At 39.8% G+C, this 20,802-nt stretch overlaps 1 protein-coding gene across 1 annotated transcript; it reads left to right on the top strand.

Annotated features, from left to right (window-relative positions):
• Window positions 1-329: 329 nt before the first annotated feature.
• LOC127624785 (G-protein coupled receptor 12-like) lies at window positions 330-9,161 on the top strand. The gene is made up of 2 exons (XM_052099665.1): window positions 330-538; window positions 4,638-9,161. Exon 2 carries the CDS (start codon window positions 4,661-4,663, stop codon window positions 5,639-5,641), a length of 981 nt encoding a protein of 326 aa, XP_051955625.1. The 5' UTR covers window positions 330-538; window positions 4,638-4,660; the 3' UTR covers window positions 5,642-9,161.
• Window positions 9,162-20,802: the final 11,641 nt, after the last annotated feature.

Here is a 20,802-nt window from a genome sequence, read left to right as displayed (position 1 = left end):
ACGTCTTTGATTGGTAGACTGGATCGTGACGTCAGGATTCCGTCCATAACGCTGAAAGACGCGTTGCGCTTCTATGACAGCTTCTGTGATCATAATGGGACTATGTGCACTAGCTGTCGCGTTTCTTGTTTGATGGGGTGTTTTCTGACAGCAAATACTGTGGTATTTTTCTCGACAACAGACTCTGAATCACTGCCCAGACCGAGCGCTTGACGTCAGCTGTACGAGTCATCTCAACGACCAATCAGATGCAAACAGCGGCAGGCGCCGCTGTCTGTGAACTGCCAACGCGTTATGAGCGGAATGACAACCCAAGGCTGAACGCTCCCCAGGTAAGAAACCTTAAAGCTAATGAATTGGAGAACGAATATACGAGAGTGCGAGCAAAGAAAAAGAAGAAGAAGACAAAAACTGTTTGTCCCCGCCACGTCTCCATCTTTACCCCTGCAAGATGCGCTCTCGGGACGCTTTCCTGAGGATCATCGATTCTTCATCTTCACTTAATGGACGAGGGATGAAGACACGCGCCTATTCTGTGGTCGGTGGCAATCTTTGTTTTACCATTTCAAAACATTGATCTATGATTTGCAGCAATGTTGTCACACATTCTACATTAGATTTCCTCATCAGATAAAGAGCTTAGTTATTTGTCAGAAGTGGAAGAAATGCAGCCTCCATTTGAACGAAGTATAACCCCATTTTCCACGTGAGCGGTAGGGGGGCTAAAAATGGAATAAGTCTATAAATAGCTCATTCACCTCACTCATCATTATGCTATTAACTACATATTAAACGTGCTCGAGTGAAAAGAAAGCTTACTGTTTGTTACAATAAAAAATTGTTTCATCTAATTAATTGTGTTAGTATGGTTACTCTTGGTGAAATTATAAGCTAATTTCAACTTAAATAGGGCAAAGACTTTTTGGAACGCAGGCATGAGTCATAATATATTTTGACTGTCATTCTTTAAACGTGATCAAGTACAGAGTCTTGTCTGACTGACTGACTGTATGTCTGTCTGTCAAGTTGCATTCCCTTCTTTTTGTTGTGTTCCTGTCAGCAATGCAAATTTTGGAAAATTGTCTGTTTCAGTTAAATGAGTTGGAAGTATTTCAAATGTATTCTTTCTGGAGACCAAAAAAACTTTTGGAGAAGGGTCTTACATTTGTTCCAACACCAAAAAGGACTATGTGGAACTCAGAGGGAACTTTTATCAATATCATAGAAAACTAAAACATTTAGATCACTTTGGTTTTATTAATGAATTTTCTTCAGTCTATGTGGGAACCACCAGAGAAATATGTGTCTCCTTTTATTAAGAATATTATTCAAAGAGATAGACATTTTCTTTTTAGGCATTTCAATAATCAGGATTCTATGGATAACTTAACAATGTAACAGGGCTTTATAGTTTTTAAAAACAAACTCAAATATTGTAATAAAACCAGCAGAGAAGGGTCATCCATCCATCCATCCATCCATCGTCAACCGCTTATCCTGTGTACAGGGTCGCGGGGGGCTGGAGCCTATCCCAGCTAACATTGGGCGAAAGGCGGGGGACACCCTGGACAGGTCGCCAGTCCATCGCAGAGAGAAGGTTCAGCCATAGTAATTATGGATAGTAGCCAATATCTTTTAGAAGCAGTATTACTGTATAGGCCTATGCCTCTTACAAATTCATTACAAGAAAAGACCCCAAAACACATAAGACAAGTATTAAATGTGCTTTATGAGAAAAAAAAATATTAATAAAAAGTTGTTGTATCTTATAGGCACAGATAATCCATGTTTGCATCAATTTTATCTATTACCAAAAATACATTAGGATCCAGCAACATGGATGGATCCCTTTGAAGTTCCGTGTGGTCGACCCATTGTATCGGACTGTGGCTCGGAGTCATGTCAGGTGGCCGAATATATTTATTATTTTTTAAATCCTCTATCACAGATGCATCCCAGTTACATAAAGGATACATATCATTTTGTACAGAGACTTATATTGTATTATTGTGGTAACTGAAAATACGTTAAAGGTATTTTTTAAGTCTACTGACACACATGCACTTTTCCACAAAAAGGGAAATGAAATGAATGTCCCGAAGGATATTAATAAGGGAAGATCTTCGATTCCACTGATTAGTTTATTTTCACCATTGGCTGGGAAATTGCACTCTGTTGTTAATATCCATTTTCAGCAGTCACAGGACAGACACAACATTTTGAGACCTTTTAAGGTGATAGCAGCATTTAGTGCATGCTCGATTTATGTAAGATCGATTTATGGCATCTTCATTTTAAATCCAGTAATTTTGTTTTTAACAAATATTCCTACTTGGGCAGTCCCTTTTTACAAAAGTTTACATTACAAAGTTGCAATGTAATTTATGTTATAGAGTGTATGAAGTGTGGGAAATTATAGCAGTTAATTTTAAACAACATTTATATCAGGTGAGTCGCCAGGAGCTGGACAAAATATTATATTCTCGTTTCAGAGAACATTCAGTTGCAAGCATTAAGATTTCAGACTGTGGTTCACCCAACAGCGAAAGAAAAAGGAGGTGTACTGGATATAAAAATCAAGAACAATACAACCAAATAGTTTAAACCAGATATTAATAGAATATAGTTCTAGAATGGGTTTGGTAAGCCATCAAACTAATTTTAACCTTAAAGAATAACTTTTAGGGACATTTATTTTGAAAAGGATACATTTCTTTTTTTTTCCCCTCCCAGGAATGCATTAAGCATGTCCTTCACAAGAACGTGTGCCAGAGCATGGCTGTAAATTCAGACCTTTTAAATGTATTTTATTCCCAAACCTATCTTATCTGCCTACCTGTCTGTCTATCTGTCTATCATTTTGTCTGTCTGTCTATCTATCCATCTATCTATCTATATGTCTGTTTATCTTTTTGTCTGGCTGGCTGTTTGTCAGACTGTATGTCTATGTATCTATATAGCTATCTCTTTGTCTGTCTGTCTGTATATCTGTCTGTCTGTGTATCTGTCTGTCTATATGTCTGTCTGTCTATCTTTTTGTCTGGCTGTTTGTTGGTCTATGTATGTATGTACAGTATCTCACAAAAGTGAGTACACCCCTCACATTTTTGTAAATATTTGATTATATCTTTTCATATGACAACACTGAAGCAATGACACTTTGCTACAATGTAAAGTAGTGAGTATACAGCTTGTATAACAGTGTAGATTTGCTGTCCCCTCAAAATAACTCAACACACAGCCATTAATGTCTAAACCGCTGGCAACAAAAGTACACCCCTTGGTGAAAATGTCCAAATTGGGCCCAATTAGCCATTTTCCCTCCCGGTGTCATGTGACTCGTTAGTGTTACAAGGTCTCAGGTGTGAATGGGGAGCAGGTGTGTTAAATTTGGTGTCATCGCTCTCACACTCCCTCATACTGGTCAAATTGGTCTGCATGGCTGTCATCCCAGAAGGAAGCCTCTTCTAAAGGTGATGCACAAGAAAGCCCGCAAACAGTTTGCTGAAGACAAGCAGACTAAGGACATGGATTACTGGAACCATGTCCTGTGGTCTGATGAGACCAAGATAAACTTATTTGGTTCAGATGGTGTCAAGCGTGTGTGGTGGAAACCAGGTGAGGAGAACAAAGACAAGTGTGTCTTGCCTGCAGTCAAGCATGGTGGTGGGATTGTCATGGTCTGGGGCTGCATGAGTGCTGCCGGCACTGGGGAGCTACAGTTCATTGAGGGAACCATGAATGCCAACATGTACTGTGACATACTGAAGCAGAGCATGATCTCCTCCCTTCAGAGACTGGGCCGCAGGGCAGTATTCCAGCATGATAATGACCCCAAACACACCTCCAAGACGAAGGTGATGGACTGGCCAAGCATGTCTCCAGACCTAAACCCTATTGAGCATCTGTGGGGCATCCTCAAATGGAAGGTGGAGGAGCACAAGGTCTCTAACATCCACCAGCTCCGTGATGTCATCATGGAGGAGTGGAAGAGGACTCCAGTGGCAACCTGTGAAGCTCTGGTGAACTCCATGCCCAAGAGGGTTAAAGCAGTGCTGGAAAATAATGGTGGCCACACAAAATATTGACACTTTGGGCCCAATTTGGACATTTTCACTCTCTTTTGTTGCCAGCGATTTAGACATTAATGGCTGTGTGTTGAGTTATTTTGAGGGGACAGCAAATTTACACTGTTATACAAGCTGTACACTCACTACTTTACATTGTAGCAAAGTGTCATTTCTTCAGTGTTGTCACATGAAAAGATATAATCAAATATTTACAAAAATGTGGGGGGTGTACTCACTTTTGTGAGATTATCTATCTATCTATCTATCTATCTATCTATCTATCTATCTATCTATCTATCTATCTATCTATCTATCTGTCTGTCTGTCTGTCTGTCTGTCTGTCTGTCTGTCTGTCTATGTATCTATCTATATATCTGTCTGTCTGTATATCTATCTGTCTTTAGATCTGTCTGTCTGTATCTATATATTTATCTAAATTTTTGTCTGGCTGGCTGTTTGTTGGTCTGTCTGTCTGTCTGTCTGTCTATCTATCTGTCTGTCTGTCTGTCTATTTGTCTGTCTGTCTATCCATAGTCTATCTCTGACTTTCTCTCATCTCCCTTCCAGTGATTCACTCTCCTGCTGCAGCAATGAGTAACCTGTTCCAGAATGACACTCTATTGAACTTGGATGTGCTGGACGGAAGGAACTCGTCTTCTACACCATCCTGGGAGTTGGAGCCGGTGCCTATCATCATCAACCCATGGGACGTGCTGCTGTGCGTGACAGGCACGCTCATGTCCTGTGAAAATGCAGTGGTGATTGCTCTGATCATCTACACGCCCAACTTAAGAGCGCCCATGTTCGTCCTCATTGGAAGTCTGGCGTTCGCCGACCTTTTGGCCGGAGTGGGCCTGATCCTTAATTTCATAGTAATTTACATTATAGATTCAGGTTTTGTTTTGTTACTATCTGCAGGACTTCTCATTACTGCGTTCTCTGCCTCAGTGCTGAACATACTGGCAATCACTGTGGACCGTTACTTGTCACTGTACAATGCATTGACATACCACACAGAGCGCACAGTGATTTTCACTTACATCACCCTGATACTGTTGTGGATCACCAGCGTCACACTTGGCTCATTGCCAGTCCTGGGCTGGAACTGCTTGGAGGATGAGACCACATGCAGCATCTGTCACCCGGTGAACAAGAATAATGCCGCGGCACTCGCCGTGACCTTGCTCCTTATATTTGCTCTCATTTTGCAGCTGTACCTTCAGATTTGTAAGATCGCTTTCCGTCATGCCCAGCAGATCGCAGTTCAGCGGCAGTTCATGACTACCTCACACTCGTCTTCCACCTCTAAAGGGGTATCAACTCTCACAACAATCCTAGGCACCTTTGCGCTGTGCTGGATCCCCCTCGCCATGTACTCATTGGTGGCCGACACTCGATTCCCTGCTATCTACACCTATGCCACGGCTCTTCCAGCCATCTGTCACTCCATCATAAACCCTATGATATATGCCTTCAGGAACCCTGATATTCTCAGATCTTTGAGGATTGCTTGTTGTGGGTGCATGCCTTACAGGTTCACCATGCGACCCAGGACACCCAGTGATGTGTAGCACATCCAAATTGAAACACAGTTGTGGTAGTGGCCTGTCTGTCACTCCTAAAAGCACATATTGTGTACAGTCCACATATTGTAATCCAGTCGAGTGAGGGAACACTTTATTGAGGAGATTTGGTAACACTTTACATAATAGTGGCCATGTTATGCATGTTACAGGTTACTGTAATTAATTACTACATTAATTACAATAATATTGTGTCACTGCAAACATTTGGTAAAATCAAAAGTAAATTACTGGCAACAAATAGCCAACAAGTTGTTTTCATCAAAATTCATCATTAAAAGGTACAACCACAAAAAACCCACAGTGCAAAATACTGCAAACAGTTTCTACAGTAAGACACCATTAAAAAAATACAGCAATAATACTGTTAAAAACACTTACAAGCAGCTCCAAAAAAATGAACAAATAGTTCAACAAAAAACAGTCGATACACTGAAAATATCTGAAAAGGACTGTTTATTCTCAAATCAGACAATGCTAAAGAAGGTTGCTCAGGTTTGGAATGAAACGATGGTGATTAAATAATGACAGAATTTAATTTTTTGGGTGAACTAATTCTTGTTCATTAGTTCACAGTTACATGATCAATGTAATGTAAAGTGTGACCTGTGATTTCGGTAGTGATGTTTGGTTGCATAGATTATGTATGTAGTGCAAGTGGATGTTCTCTATGCATTTAGATGATGTTTCAGTCTTGGATTCAAACACAAATAATTGATTATGGAACTATGTTGTGATGTCCAAATACTATTTAATGTTGTCATTATTATCAAAAGGGGATATTTAAAAAACGAGATGTAGCATACATATTACTTTGTTGCCTGTAAGCATTGCGGTATGCCAGCACTTTTTCATTTTCTCGCCTTTGTACTTGAGCGTGTTGTTGATTTACATTTGGCAGTAAGTTAAGAAAATATACATATCTACAGCTTGAGGATTTCGTTCCGAAATGTGTCCATCAACTAACCTAAAATTTTCATCATCACATCTCCAAAGGAATGTCTTGAGGTACATTTCGGAACCACAGACAATGTGGACTATGGACCAACTAACTGGTGCATCTTTCTCGCTTCAATAAGGTCAAAATGAACAACTCTTGAGTTAAAACTACAGCCAAAAACTGCCATACAAATATTCCCAATGGCGTATTTAAAAAACCCATGAAATCGAAATGAGAGTTTTGTTGCTTTTAGTTCATGTGGGTTTGGGTTCCGATAAATCATTAGTCTGCATTATTTTAACTTTATATTTGAAAACCTGTTTTTAATAATGGAATCCCTGGTAAAGAACTACATTACCCGTAATCCTGAGGGTGGAAATGGGATAAGAGAATCAAAGCCAACAATGTGCACCAATAGAGCTCTGCAGTGACAGCCTTTTGAATTACAATGTAGTCAATCTTCCACTTATATATTTGTATTTATCTGAATATTTTGCAATAATCTTAAAATACATTGCATCTATACTTATAATCAATAACTTTAAATCAATAGTTTTATATATTTTCATTGTTTTAAAGTTGATTATGCCATATGTAATGCTTCATGGGATTGTAGTTCTTTAGTTGTTCATGTAGTCTTTACGTTACGTCTTGTACCTTTGCCTTTTTGTCCAATTTTCAAATACTTTTTTGCTTCAATTCACCTCGGAGCTGGTTGGTTTTGGTCATGGCTTACAACTCTTTAATGAAGGGTTTTCTGACATCCCTATGGAGAAAATAAATGAGAAAAATGCTTCCAGAACCAAGACAGCTGAAAACGTGGGTGGACAATGAAAACTGCAATCGTTTTTTTCATGATTTCATGGGGGGTTTAAGGGTATAATATGCTATTCCATTCCTGACTCTAAATGTGCATTGTCAGGAACCCTATCAGTGATGCATTTTGGATACACAAACACATGTCTCTGGCAGACGTGTTCAACTTAAATTAATAATGCATCGTGTTTTAGTTCAAGTTATGTACTGTACATTATTTATAATATACTGAAGCCTCTGCTCTGGACCTTGATGTTTTGACGATGATCTCCCAGGTGTATTGCTTTAACGCAAGTCACTAACATGAGACTTTATACTGAACAGACAGAGATAAGCAGTGATGATTGTTTTAGGAACTAGTACACTATAGATTTTCTCTTTTTGTCATTTATGCTGACACCAACTGAATGACAGACCCAAAGGGCCCTAAAATGTGTCGTGTGAATGTGTTGTGTAGCTTACATTATTTGCACTGGCTGATGTATTGCAAGCTTCATACAGTGTTTCATAATCATTCTGTATTTGTGAATGAAACAGTGTTTGAGAGAAATATTGTACATTTGTCTTCTCAGTTATTCTAAGCAGCCTACTACACTTTTTTGTGTAAATGGGCATTGGGCAGTCTATAAAACTCAATATCATTACCTATAAGGGTATCATACATTATAGTCCAGGGTTTGATGGGAAATCCATGTGCAATGTTTGATAAATCTTAGTGATTGTTGATAGATGCAGCCAAAGAACACGATGCTTAAGGGAAATGATTCACAACTACTGCGTTATTCGTAATAATACAGCCAGTGTAAGATGTCTTCTTTTCTGAATGTACTGTTTGTTGCCAAGATTCCCATTTGAGCAGCTGTGATTGTCTCAGACTTTGATAACTTTGTAAGACAAAAATCCAGTTATGTAATGTTGATATAGACGTATATTTTTGTACTGCTTTAGAATGTTTCACTTGATGTGTGTTGTTGCGTAATGTGTTCAAGCAATAGACTTTTGAGTATGTCTTCACTGATTGCGTCCATACAGTAAATAGCGTGCCACAATACTCACCAATCATTGTCTGGTATTTACACCAGAAATATGACTATGTTTAAAATGGAATACTAGCATACTGCAGTTTAAACTCTGTGCAACCTACCTAAACATTATGTATCGTTTGACGTTTTAAACAGTACATTTATACATTTGGCAGATGCTTCTAAATGGTATGTTTGTTTCTGTGCACACATTCTGTGGCAATCTAATCCACAACCTTGTGGTTACTAAGTGCCGTTTCAATCTAAATTTGTGCAAAAACTAGGTGTGTCAATTTAATGTGTATTAAAATGTATTGGGGAAGATTTTTTTTTATATTGCTAGTCCCATTCAGAAGGGGGGCAGTAAGCGCAACTCTAGCTGTAAAGACAACATTAAAAAGTGACGTTTATGGCTAGAGATGCTAAAAAATAATGAAACGCAAGGGCAAGCACAGTGAAACCCTAAGTTCGGCCCTAAAAATGTCATGATATGGAAAACATGGACAGAATCCAGTCATAAAAATGGAATTAACTATAAAATGCTGAATGTCAATTCATGAATGTTCAATTAATCAAATTAAAACTGTGATTTGTCCTAGTTTGATGATTAAACCACAAAAGGCTGAGGTTTACTAAAATAAATAAATGGTCTACACTGTAAACGCATCATCATGATGACACAGAACAGAGCGCTCATTCACCTGGAAATGTGCAGCACATGCAGACTAAATATCAATGCTTTACTCATCTGACACAATGTAATGTCTTCGAAGTATTGAATATTATCATCCTATAATAAATTAATTATTGTCATTATCAATAGATACCATTATTTTATTATACATTACATTTATAATTAGGCCCATTTTCATTATAATATATTGTCATTATTTGGGGGCCTTTTTCAACATCGAAATATGCATATAAAAACTTTTAATTGGTTGACAGCCCTATATACGCTGTATATATATATATATATATATATATATATATATATATATATATATATATATATATATATATATATTATTTGAATATAATTATTTAATCATTATATGTTGAATTATATTTACTAGGTACTGTGTGCTCTGTTGCATACTGCACATTTTGGCAGATGTATTTAATCACCATATTATTACATGTAAACTGAAAATATACATACTGCATTGATACTGTAATAAGATAGCATACCAAACTGAACATAGCCCATGTGTCTGATGCAGTGCAAATGTTGTTTTTTATTTTTATCAAATTACAACATGAAATAGCTCTTTTATTCTAAAAGAACACCAGAAAGTGTTTGCTTTTTATTTGAGAATTTTCATGACATTAAAATAACAAATTTCAACATATTAATCTTCAAAGCATCACTATTGCTCATACTTCAGGGTTAGGTATTTAAAAAAAAAAAGCACTGATACTTTAAATCGTGCAGTTTGTTGAGGAGAGGTGTACTATACTGTTCTAAGTGAACAGTAGACTTACTTTAGTCTTACTCACAAGTGAACTTATGTCTTGGTGATTTTCGCCTGGTGGACAGGTACAACAGGTAACAAAATCCAATAGATTCACTTTGAAGGAGGAACTCAAGACATATAGAGAGCAGAATATCATAAAGCCATTAAGTAAACACTCAGTACACTTCTACAACACCCTAGCATTGTGGTGGTGACTTATGCACGGTCAAGCACCATAAACACTTTTTATGCTAAATGTAAAAATGCCATTGCTAATCATTGCTTTATCAGAAAAAACAACTGTGTAACCATAGCTACTGCAATGCAATGGCAAAACACAGTAGCAATTTTATTTTAAAACCCATTTTGTCAAAATCAAGTTTTGACCAAAAGCAGGTCTTTTATGATCTGAGTTGGATCAGTCCTGTGACAGACAGGTTTGGCTCAATTATGCACAGATTTAGAGTAAACAGTGAGAAAAAAGCTGTGGATAAAATCCACAGCTTTTGTTTTTTGTTTTTACCATTTCAGTATTGCCGTTACTGAGTCTTGCTTTTGTGGGGCAATATAAATCTTGCCAACATAGCCGTGATGTCAATATCAGCTGTGATGTCAATTTGTAGGTGAACACCAAAGGGTAATTCACCATGGGTTCCCTCTGTAATTTCCTGTGAGTTTTTAATTTATGAATAAAATAATGTCTGTGGTAAACATTGCTTGAAACAGAGATGGGTCACTTCTTTTAAAATGAGTTGGAGAAATTGGAATGCCCAACAATCACCGGATGTTAAAAGACCCAATCACCATTTAGATATAGACATCACCTGTCAATCAAATCGAGAACACACATGCGCATTAGCTAAACTTGCCAGTAAAACTGTGTTTTTTAGAGTAATCTGAAGGTTAAAAAAAATAAAAGTGTTGTCAGATTTTACTGCTGATTTGAAATATGTTATTTGATTGTAATCTTGACCAACTGTTTTGGAGATTTTGGTCTTTCCCCATTCAAGTAGATAGGAGCTGCACTTGAATGCTGCTTGTTTACATAGAAAAGTAGCTGACCAGGAGCGTCCCAAAGATGGCTGCCGAATGGACTGACTTGCTAAAAAGACTTTGCTTGAAGATGCTTGGTCGTTTAATTCTACAGCAGAAATGACACAGTAATACCTCAAACATACATTTTTAAGCCGCTTGGTATTTAAGAAAGATATGTTGCAAACAAGTTGCTAAATAAGTACTACTACTACCACAAGCATCTGAGCGTACATGCCTGACAAAATGGAAACTGTTATAGTTCTTAGGTAGAAACTTAGCAACAAGCTTTTAAACAAACTCAGCAGCTTCAAAATTCATATTACGGGTTTGACTGTGTGTAATTTATGTAATAGAGCAAAACGTCCCAAGTATCTTTAAGCAATGTTTACCACAGACCTTAATTTACTCATAAATCCAAAACTGCCATTATAAAAACGCATAGGAAAACCCATAGGCTTAGCACGCTGTTGACCGCCAGGAGGCGGCTGAGCCCACTGTTGGGAGGGGGCTGATCACCGCCGGGAGGCCATCTGCAGTAATCTCCGCCACCAGCAAAAGGAGTAGGATGAGGAAGAGGTGGGTCCCTGTGTCAGTATCTGCTGCAATTTTCCACGAGGGGTCCGAGTCCGCTGCAGCTCACCAAGAGGGGTCTGAGTCCGCTGCAGCCTGCCACAAGTGGTCCGATTCCGCTGCAGCCTGTCATGAGGGGTTTGAGTTCACTGCAGCTTACCATGAGGGGTCCGACTCCACTGCAGCTGGCCACGAGGGGTCAGAGTCCGCTGCAGCTTACCACGAGGGGTCTGAGTTCACAGCAACTTACCACGAGGGGTCCAAATTACTGCAGCTCGCCACGAGGGGTCCGAGCTTGCTGAAGTTTCCCTGGAGACCACCAACATCCCACTTTCCTCATCAGCGGCTACCCCCCAGTCTGACCCTCACCAGTGGCATCTGTCCAGTCACCTGTGGCTGCCATCCACACAGCTCGACCTTTTGCCTGCGGTCACTGTTCTGTCTGACTGGTGCCCAGCTACCGTCACTGACTCCTTGGACCTCGGCCCAATAGCCGCCACTGACCTCATCTGCCCAGAGCCAAGAATTATCCTGTGCAGACCCCAGCGGCTCAGACCTTGCCCTGGTCTTTGGGTTCTCTTCCAGCTCCGCCCTAGCCTCCTGGTCCATCCTGGTCTCCGGGTTCTCCTCTGGTTCCACCCTGGTCTCCTGGTCCATCCTGGTCTCCGGGTTCTCCTCTGGTTCCACCCTGGTCTCCTGGTCCATTCCTGTCTCTGGGTTCTCCTCTGGTTTTGGCCTGATCCCCAGTCTCCCCTGCAGCTCTGGTCCTCCTACAACCCTGCCAAGACCAACCCCCTGGTCCCTCTTGTGTTTGTCAGATAGTTTTGGGCCCTCGCTTATGGAATTCTTTGCCAATATTGATTAGGTCTTGTTCAACCTTAGATCTTTTTAAGTCTAATCTAAAGACCCACCTGTCCTCCCTTGCTTATGAGTCATTGTAACATATTGTGCAGAATCATCTTATGTTGTTATTTTAATTTATTTATACTATTTATTACATGTTGGTCAGTTTTGTACAGCACTTTGGTCAACATTTGTTGTTTTTAGTGCCCCTCACGCGGAGCTTGGGCGCGTGGCCTTCACTTCCCAACCCATCGCGTTGGTTGGCCAAGACCATCCGACTTGGCTATGTGATTCAGTTCACCAGGCCACCGCCCCCTTTCGGCAGTATCCACTTCACCTCGGTGCATGGCGAAAATGCCAACACCCTACGTGCGGAGATCGCGACCCTCTTACTCAAAGACGTGATAGAGCCTGTCCTTCCAGTCGAGATGAAGAAGGGTTTCTACAGCCCTTAGTTCATTGTACCCAAAAAAAGGCAGTGGCTTGAGACTGATCCTGGACCTGCGAGTTCTCAACCGGGCCTTGCACAAACTCCCGTTCAAGATACTCATGAAGAAACACATTCTAACATGCATCCAGCATCAGGATTGGTTTGCAGAAGTAGACCTGAAGGACGCATACTTCCACGTCTCTATCTTGCCTCGACATCGACAGGCAGCACTTGCCCTGCTAAGGGAAGTGAGCATACCTCGACGACTGGCTCATCCTAGTCCACTTTCGAGAGTTACTGTGCGCCAACAGGGACCAGGGACCAGGTGCTCAGGCACCTCAGCCGTCTTGGGCTTCATCTCAAATGTGAAAAGAGCAAGCTCGCCCAGGTTCAGAGCATCTCTTTTCTCGCCATGGAGTTAGACTCAGTCTCAATGATAGCACGCTTCACTAACGAGTGCGTGCAGTCGGTGCTGAAATGCCTCATCTTGTTCAAACTAGCCACAGCGGTTCCTCTAAAACAATTCCAGAATCTCCTTGGGCATATGGCATCCTCCGTGTTGGTCGCACTGCTCGGGTTGATGCATATGAGACCACTTCAGCACTGGCTTCAGACTCGATTCCCAAGATGGGCATGGCACCACAGCACATACCGTGTTCATCACCCCCCTCCTTCAGCCAGACTTTCAACCCCTGGACAGACCTCTGTTTTCTGCGGACATGAGTCCCCCTACAGCAGGTGTCCCGACACGTCCTGATCACCACAGACACCTCCAAACGAGGTTTGCACTGTGCAATGGGCACACAGCCTCCGGCTCCTGAACGGGACCCCGGCTGGGTTGACACATCAACTGCCTAGAGTTACTGGCTGTATTACTCAGGTCGCTGCGCGCCACCCATATCCCGGGCAGCATCAATACGGCGGTGGACGCACTGTTGCGACAGGGCATGCTCAGCGGAGAGTGGAGGCTCCACCCCCAGGTGGTCCAGCTGATATGGGAGCGGTCAAAGTACAGGTTGACCCGTTCGCTTCCCAAGAGACCTCCTGTTGCCTATTCTGGTACTCCCTAGCGGAGGCTCCCCTCGGGACAGACGCTCCTGGGATCACTCCGTGGTCCTTTCAGGCCTTCAGAAACCCCCCTTCAAGCTGCTAGAATCGGTCGACCTCAGAGCCCTTTCCTTGAAGACGGTCCTCCTGATCGCGCTAGCTTCCATCAAGAGGGTTGGGGACCTGCAAGTGTTCTCTCTCAGCGACACTTGCCTAGAGTTCGGTCTAGCAGACGCCCATGTCATCCTAAAACCTTGACTATGTGCCCAAGGTTCCTACAACCCCCTTCGGGGATCAGGTAGTGAACCTATAAGCGCTGCCCCAGGAGGAGGCAGACCCAGCCTTTTCGTTGCTTTGTCACTTTGTCACATGCTTTGCGTACCTGTGTGGACCGCACGCAGAGCTTTAGATGGTCTGAGCAGCTCTTTGTCTGCTTTGGTGGACAGCGAAAGGGAATGCTGTCTCCAAACAGAGTCTAGCCCACTGGGTCGTCGACACCATCACTTTGGCCTATCAGACCCAGGCCATGCCCGCCCCCTTGCGGGTTCGAGCACACTCGATGAGAAGTGTGGCATCCTCGTGGGAACTGGCCAATGGCACCTCCCTAGCAGACATCTTCAGAGCAGCGGGCTGGGCAACACCCAATACCTTTATGAGATTATACAATCTCAGGGTTGAGTCGGTTTCGTCCCGTATTCTCTCAGGTCCGAGCATATTTAGCGTCGGGAACTCCAATTCTATTTAGTGAATCGGTTTGTCCGGACAGTTCTTTTAAATGAACACTGATTCACTTGAGCCCCTTAAAGGGACTTTGCCTTCTTTTCTGAATTGAAATATTTAGTTAATTGCTGCTGCTTTTCTGTATTCTATTCTATTAGGTGTTTTTTATTTGTATTAGTTCACATTTAAATTCAATTTGGGCTATATGTTCAATATGATAATGTCAACCTTATGTGTTTAATGTCACCATAATTAAATATATAGCCTAACTATCAAGTGATATTATTTAATTCTGCGATCAGGACTGCAAAATATTTTCTTCTTTAAATAGCTTTAATGTAGTTAGCTACTGTTCATTAACTTGAAGTGTAGCTTGACTGTAGTTTAACTACTTTAAAGGAATAGTTCACCCAAAAACGAAAAATTCTCTCATGATTTATTCACCCTCATGGCATCCCAGATGACTTTCTTTCTTCTGCTGATCACAAACAAAGATTTTTAGATGAATCCTTCAGCTATGTTGCTTCATACAATGCAAGTGAATGGTGGCCAGACCTCTTGAATGGCCTTATGTGACTTATTGAGGTGTACAGGTAGTGCGCTCTGATGTTTGTGCAGTCTGCTCCCCAATGAGTCACCGGAGAGCTGGCGGAGGTATATGGGACAGATGGAGCTTTGCTGATGGAGGGAGAGAGTGACGTCACAGCCTAGGAGTGGAGCTGGAGATATAAATAAGATCCTGACCGTCTGTCTCTCTCTCTTGCATCTGATGGCTAATTTAGCATTCTGCTGATAGAAATACATTGGGGTCACTTCAAAGGAGAAGCATTCTCCACGGCACGCCCTGCCTTCTTATAATCAAAATTATCTGGGACTTTCACACAACATGAGAATTTGAGATTTCATGATTTCCCTGTGCAGTTTATTCTTAAAGAGGTCACCAAAAAATTATAATCTGTCATCATTAATTCACCCTTGTGTTTTTCAAAAAAGAAGAGGACCACAAAAGTAGATGTTATAAGCACAATGTTAGGCAGAATGACACCTTCGGTCACTGTTCAGTTTCATAGTATGGAAAAAGATGCAGTGAAATGGTGATGAATAAGAATAACATTATGCTTAACATCTCCTTTTGTTTTCCAGGGTATTTGGAACAACATGAAGGTGAGTAAGTGATGACTGGCTTTTAATTTTTAGGTAATTTCCACCCAAAAATCAGAGGAAAAAATAAATCATTTATTATTTGGCACAAATAAAATAAAGTCTAAATTTAGGCCTGTTATGACATGGCATTCTGACATGATAATTAAATACCCTGTTCTACAAAGTAATTGACTTTATCAGCATATAAAGACGTACAACCCTGTAAATCAATGCTTTACAATTGAAATTATATATATCATTTTTTACAGTAATGGTAAATAATGTTGTTGCCAACAACTACAACAAAAAAATATAGCTGCAAGCAGCAATTAAGTGACCAAGCACATCAACCATTTTTAGGCACAACAATGGCAAAAAAAATATGATTTTATGCAAAATGGTTGAAAAACCATGAGTACTATCAATTGCATTGGGATATAAAAGCGTATTACTTTTGGTACTTACTGTTTTTGTAGTCAAGGTGTGGTCATGATGACACATATAAAGTTTCATAACAATATGCCAAAGCGTTGCCAAGATAGAGCCTGAAAACTATTCTGGCACCATGCCATCAAATTCATTGTTGTGTTAAACGAAAACGGCAACACGAAATCCACATCACAAAATCCATAAATTTTTTGAAGATGGTCTGATTTGATGTTGGTTAAAATCTGACAAATGTGAACTGAATCACATAGCCGAGTCGGATGGTCCTGGCCAACCAACGTGATGGGTTGGGAAGTGAAGGCCACGCGTCCAAGCTCCCCGTGAGGGGCACTAAAAACAACAAATGTTGACCAAAGTGCTGTACAAAACTGACCAACATGTAATAAATAGTATAAATAAATTAAAATAACAACATAAGATGATTTTGCACTGTCATCAAAAGTTATTAGCATTTTATGAACATTTGTTATAATATTTGACCAGAAGGTGACGCTGTCCCAAAACCTTTTGAGTAGATTATAGGGCATTCAATTTTGTAAAAATAAAGCATTTTACAACAAAATTAAAAATGGGAGATAGCAACAATTTGGTATCATTTGACACGGCATCCCGCACAGAATCTAACAAGACCAGATTTGTGATTTTAGGTAAAACCATTCAGAAGCTATAAGCAAAAATATGCATTTTTCATATCTCGTGACCACTTGGTGGCACTGTGCCAAAAATGTGCAGGTAGGCTGATGCACTTTGGGGCCGATCAGGGACGGACTGGCCATTGGGAGAACCGGGTCGGTTGCGAAACGGGCCACGTTAAGCTGAAATGAGCCGCCGCGTTATGCAGAATGGGCCACAAAATGGCATTGTGATATGCCGAAGGGGGCAGCGATATGCAGAAAAGGACAGTGACAAAGCCACCCACACAACCTTTGAGCCAGTTTCTATGTAAATTCCTGGGCCGATTTCTCTTCTCAGAGATATAGCATCACGTCCAATTTGTTCATTCGTTATTCGAGAACCGTTTGACTAATCAACTTGAATTCCATACATTTTTGTCAGCCTTGACTGAAGATGATGTGATTAAATTTTCTTGCAAATCAGACAAACAATCTACGAGTTAGAAAAAGTAGTTTTTTATTTAGAAATTCAAAATGGCGGAAAATGACAACATAAGGTGCAATCAATTCGTCTCGAGCCGAGGAATCAGAGGGAAAATAATTTTGAGTCTAGCATTTACAGTTCAAAAGTTATTAGCATAAACATGTGTGAAAATGTTGGCAGTTGGTGGTGCTAGAGCAGTGGTTCCCAAAGTGGCGTACCCAATTCAACATCCTTTCGCGTACCCCCTCTCTAACGCATAGATAAAATTCACACAAGGTAATTTGGAATTATGTCTGTTTAACACAAATATCTTTGTAAAACAACTCCCTTATTAATAAACATGTTATATTTTACATGTTTTGTACATGTTATATTAATCATAAACATACTGAATAAATGGCTTACCAATTGAGATGGGAATGCTAGATATGATATAACTGCATAACTTGAAAACTCCCCCCTCATGGCATCAAGGTATGCAAGAATAGCATTCGGTTCTGTGCCTGGATTTGCGCATCATTGCAGGTACAGCATTGCCGGATGAAATCGAGCATTGCGGGTAAGTATCTGTGCAATTGCGCATAGAGCTCAAGGTGCTTTTTATGTCACATTTGAAAGCTGTTAGCAAGGTTGAGCTCATTTGCTGAAAAAACATCATGCAACAATGTAAAAACGGGTCTCTAGCGTGCAAGCAAATGTGATTGAAAATTACTGCGTGTTAATGTGGAAAATGATTTGGTGGCACTGAATGTCTGACACCTGTCATCAATGCTTTTGAACTTATTCAATCAAATTCCCTATGCATCTAACCTTAAATACAAATTACGTTTTAAACTGCGAAAAATAAAAATACTAAAATCGTGGACGACTGACATGTGCGAGTCTGGTAAAATAGTTTTCATCCAAGTATTTTACTTGCTATCACTAAGCTACGCCACCTAGCACTGGGCTGGGCTGAAGAAAAAAGATACTTGATACACGACACAATTTTTTTTTGGTAACCGCAATAGATAGGGTTATTTCATTGCATACTTTTCTGACCTTTATGACACAACCATTTTGGTTTTTCTACACTAGAGGGCACACAAAATTATTTTTGCCAGTGAGAAATACACAAACTGGGGTTGAATTTATTTTAGACTGTGATGAAATTGAAAGAACGGTAAATCTGAGAATGTAATTTGAGTACCCCCATTGTCACCTCACGTACCCCAGTTTGGGAAACACTGCGCTAGAGGGTTTGAGTTAGAGACTCCAAATTTGCTCCAGTTAATGTTCAGACTGTCCTCTACCTGTGTGACAAATTTCACATCTTTTACGCATTCGGTTCTAGGGGTTGCCATAGATTCAATAGCAGAAGAGGAAGAATATAAAGAACACTAACGATTACAATAGGTGCCTACGCACTTTCAGTGCTTGGCCCCAAATTAGCAAAATATAATTTCTCATTTAATTCTTTTGAATTTGGTGTGAAATATGACCTGACAGGGCTTTTTTGGATTCGCTGTCAGACGATCGCTGAATCAAATGCTTGTAGTTGCAGGATTTACAAATGTGTATATGTGTTTTAAGAGAAACTTCCACAAACAGGTTAACTGGCAACCGATACTTTCAGATGTAATGATTCATCACATGAAAAAATCCTGTTTGTTAAAGTCCAGCTGATGTCATACTGTGAGGCTCTTCTTTTCTGTTGCTGAACCAGGCCAGATGGTCTCATAACCATGGTAACCTTGCTAAAAGGGTGGGAAAATAGTTAAATATTGTTTCAGATAAGCAGAATCCAGCATTGTGTTCACCATGTTTGAAGAAGCCTTTTGGGAAGGGGGAAACTGCAAAACTGAAGATTGTTTTTTATAAAAACAATAAATACATTTAGTATATCACCTTGTTTTGCCGTGTCTTGTGATAAATTGAAAATTTTAAAGACATGTGTTTTTGAAAACAAGGTGTGTGTCAACCCGGTTATATCAATGCACCACACCATATTATCCACAGTCTATATTCTTGTGCTTTGTTCCAAGAACAGTTTTTTCTGCAAAAACTGTGATTCTCTGTGGTTCCCCATAACAGAGTTGAAATATTGAGCTGATGTGTAAACATAATGAAATACTGCAGTTAATATTAAGCAGTATTAAATCACTCGTAGTGACATGGGGACACACATGGCAGTATTTCCTAAGAATAAAAAATACATTTTGGAGGATGACATCAGCATCCAATTATACTGAGCTCTTCACCATCTATATAAAATGTTCTCAATGATGCTTCAAATAGGGATTATTATCAATCATATAAGGGTGTTTAATATATGATATATATAATATTAATATATGGGTACTTTTCAAATGCCTTTATGTATGCACAGATTGTACTGATTTAGCCTTGTACCAGACATAGACTTTCAATATGAAACTATGAAAATCCATTATAAAAAATACTAATATTTACATGTTTACAACTATGATAATCTACACAAAGATTGGAACAAATATAAGCCATTTCAATATTTGAAATGTGTGAAAGTTATTTGTATACATTTTCAAAAATCAGGACTGTCCCACAGCTGTGGCGTAATTCACATTTAATAAAGTGATTTTCAAAAGTTAGTGTACTCATTAAATTATATTTTATAGCAAGCTTGAGTTAAAATATGAAATGTTTTAATGAGACTTTGCTTTGTAGAAATCCACAGTGCTAAAATTGTCAGAAGTTGAAGAAACTCCCATATATATTCTCCATTTAAAATGACAAACAATGAGCACAAATTATGATGACAAGACAGGAAATCGCTTTTATTTGTTACTCATACATGCATATTAGGCTTTATTCTTACAAAATGACAGACAGCCATCGAAATATACGAATATGCCAGTTTTATCTTTTAAGCAGTGTTACAAAAATCTATACAACAATAAATTGTAAAACACCTTGATAATACTTTTAAATAACAACGCTATAACAACACTAATAGTCTAACAGCATTGTTTTTTTAGTCATGACACAGCATGTTTTCATTTAAAATCTTAAAGAGGTTTGAATGGAGGACATAACTCAAGAGAAAAATAGATGTCATTGTCTTGCAAACTCCACTTTGCGCACATACGCACAAGCACACACACACACACACACACACACACACACACACACACACACACACACACACACACACACACACACACACACACACACACACACACGTGCACAAACACAGAATTCAATTAATGGCCATAACTTTTCATTAAAGGTGAAGTGTGTAATTTCTCATTCCCCCGTTTTCCATTGGTCGAAAAAACAGATAGTCCTGCCCTAAACTCAAGCCATTGGTTAAAGCCATTGGTCAAGCCATTGGCCTCAAGCCTGAAGGTTAAAATACTCACTGTTTCAAAAGTATAGACACAAAAGACGTAAACAATATGAGTGCTAACATGAGTGTGGTAAAAAAAAATGTAACAGACGTTTTAACAGAAGAATAAATGTAAGTGTTTTAATAAAATAATAAGCTTAACATTTCTGCCTTTAAACCCTCTTAAAATGTCTTAAGATATGCCCCATTAACTTCCATTATAAGTGCCTCATTG

The sequence above is a fragment of the Xyrauchen texanus genome, chromosome 31 (assembly GCF_025860055.1).
Source record: "Xyrauchen texanus isolate HMW12.3.18 chromosome 31, RBS_HiC_50CHRs, whole genome shotgun sequence".
NCBI classification, from domain to species: domain Eukaryota; kingdom Metazoa; phylum Chordata; class Actinopteri; order Cypriniformes; family Catostomidae; genus Xyrauchen; species Xyrauchen texanus.
The sequence above is the reverse complement of the archived record's forward strand: the minus strand, read 5'-3'. Positions and strand labels throughout refer to the sequence as shown.

Coding starts and splice junctions, on each gene's coding strand:
- LOC127624785 (XM_052099665.1), top strand. CDS start 4,661: ATGAGTAACCTGTTCCAGAATGACACTCTATTGAACTTGGATGTGCTG.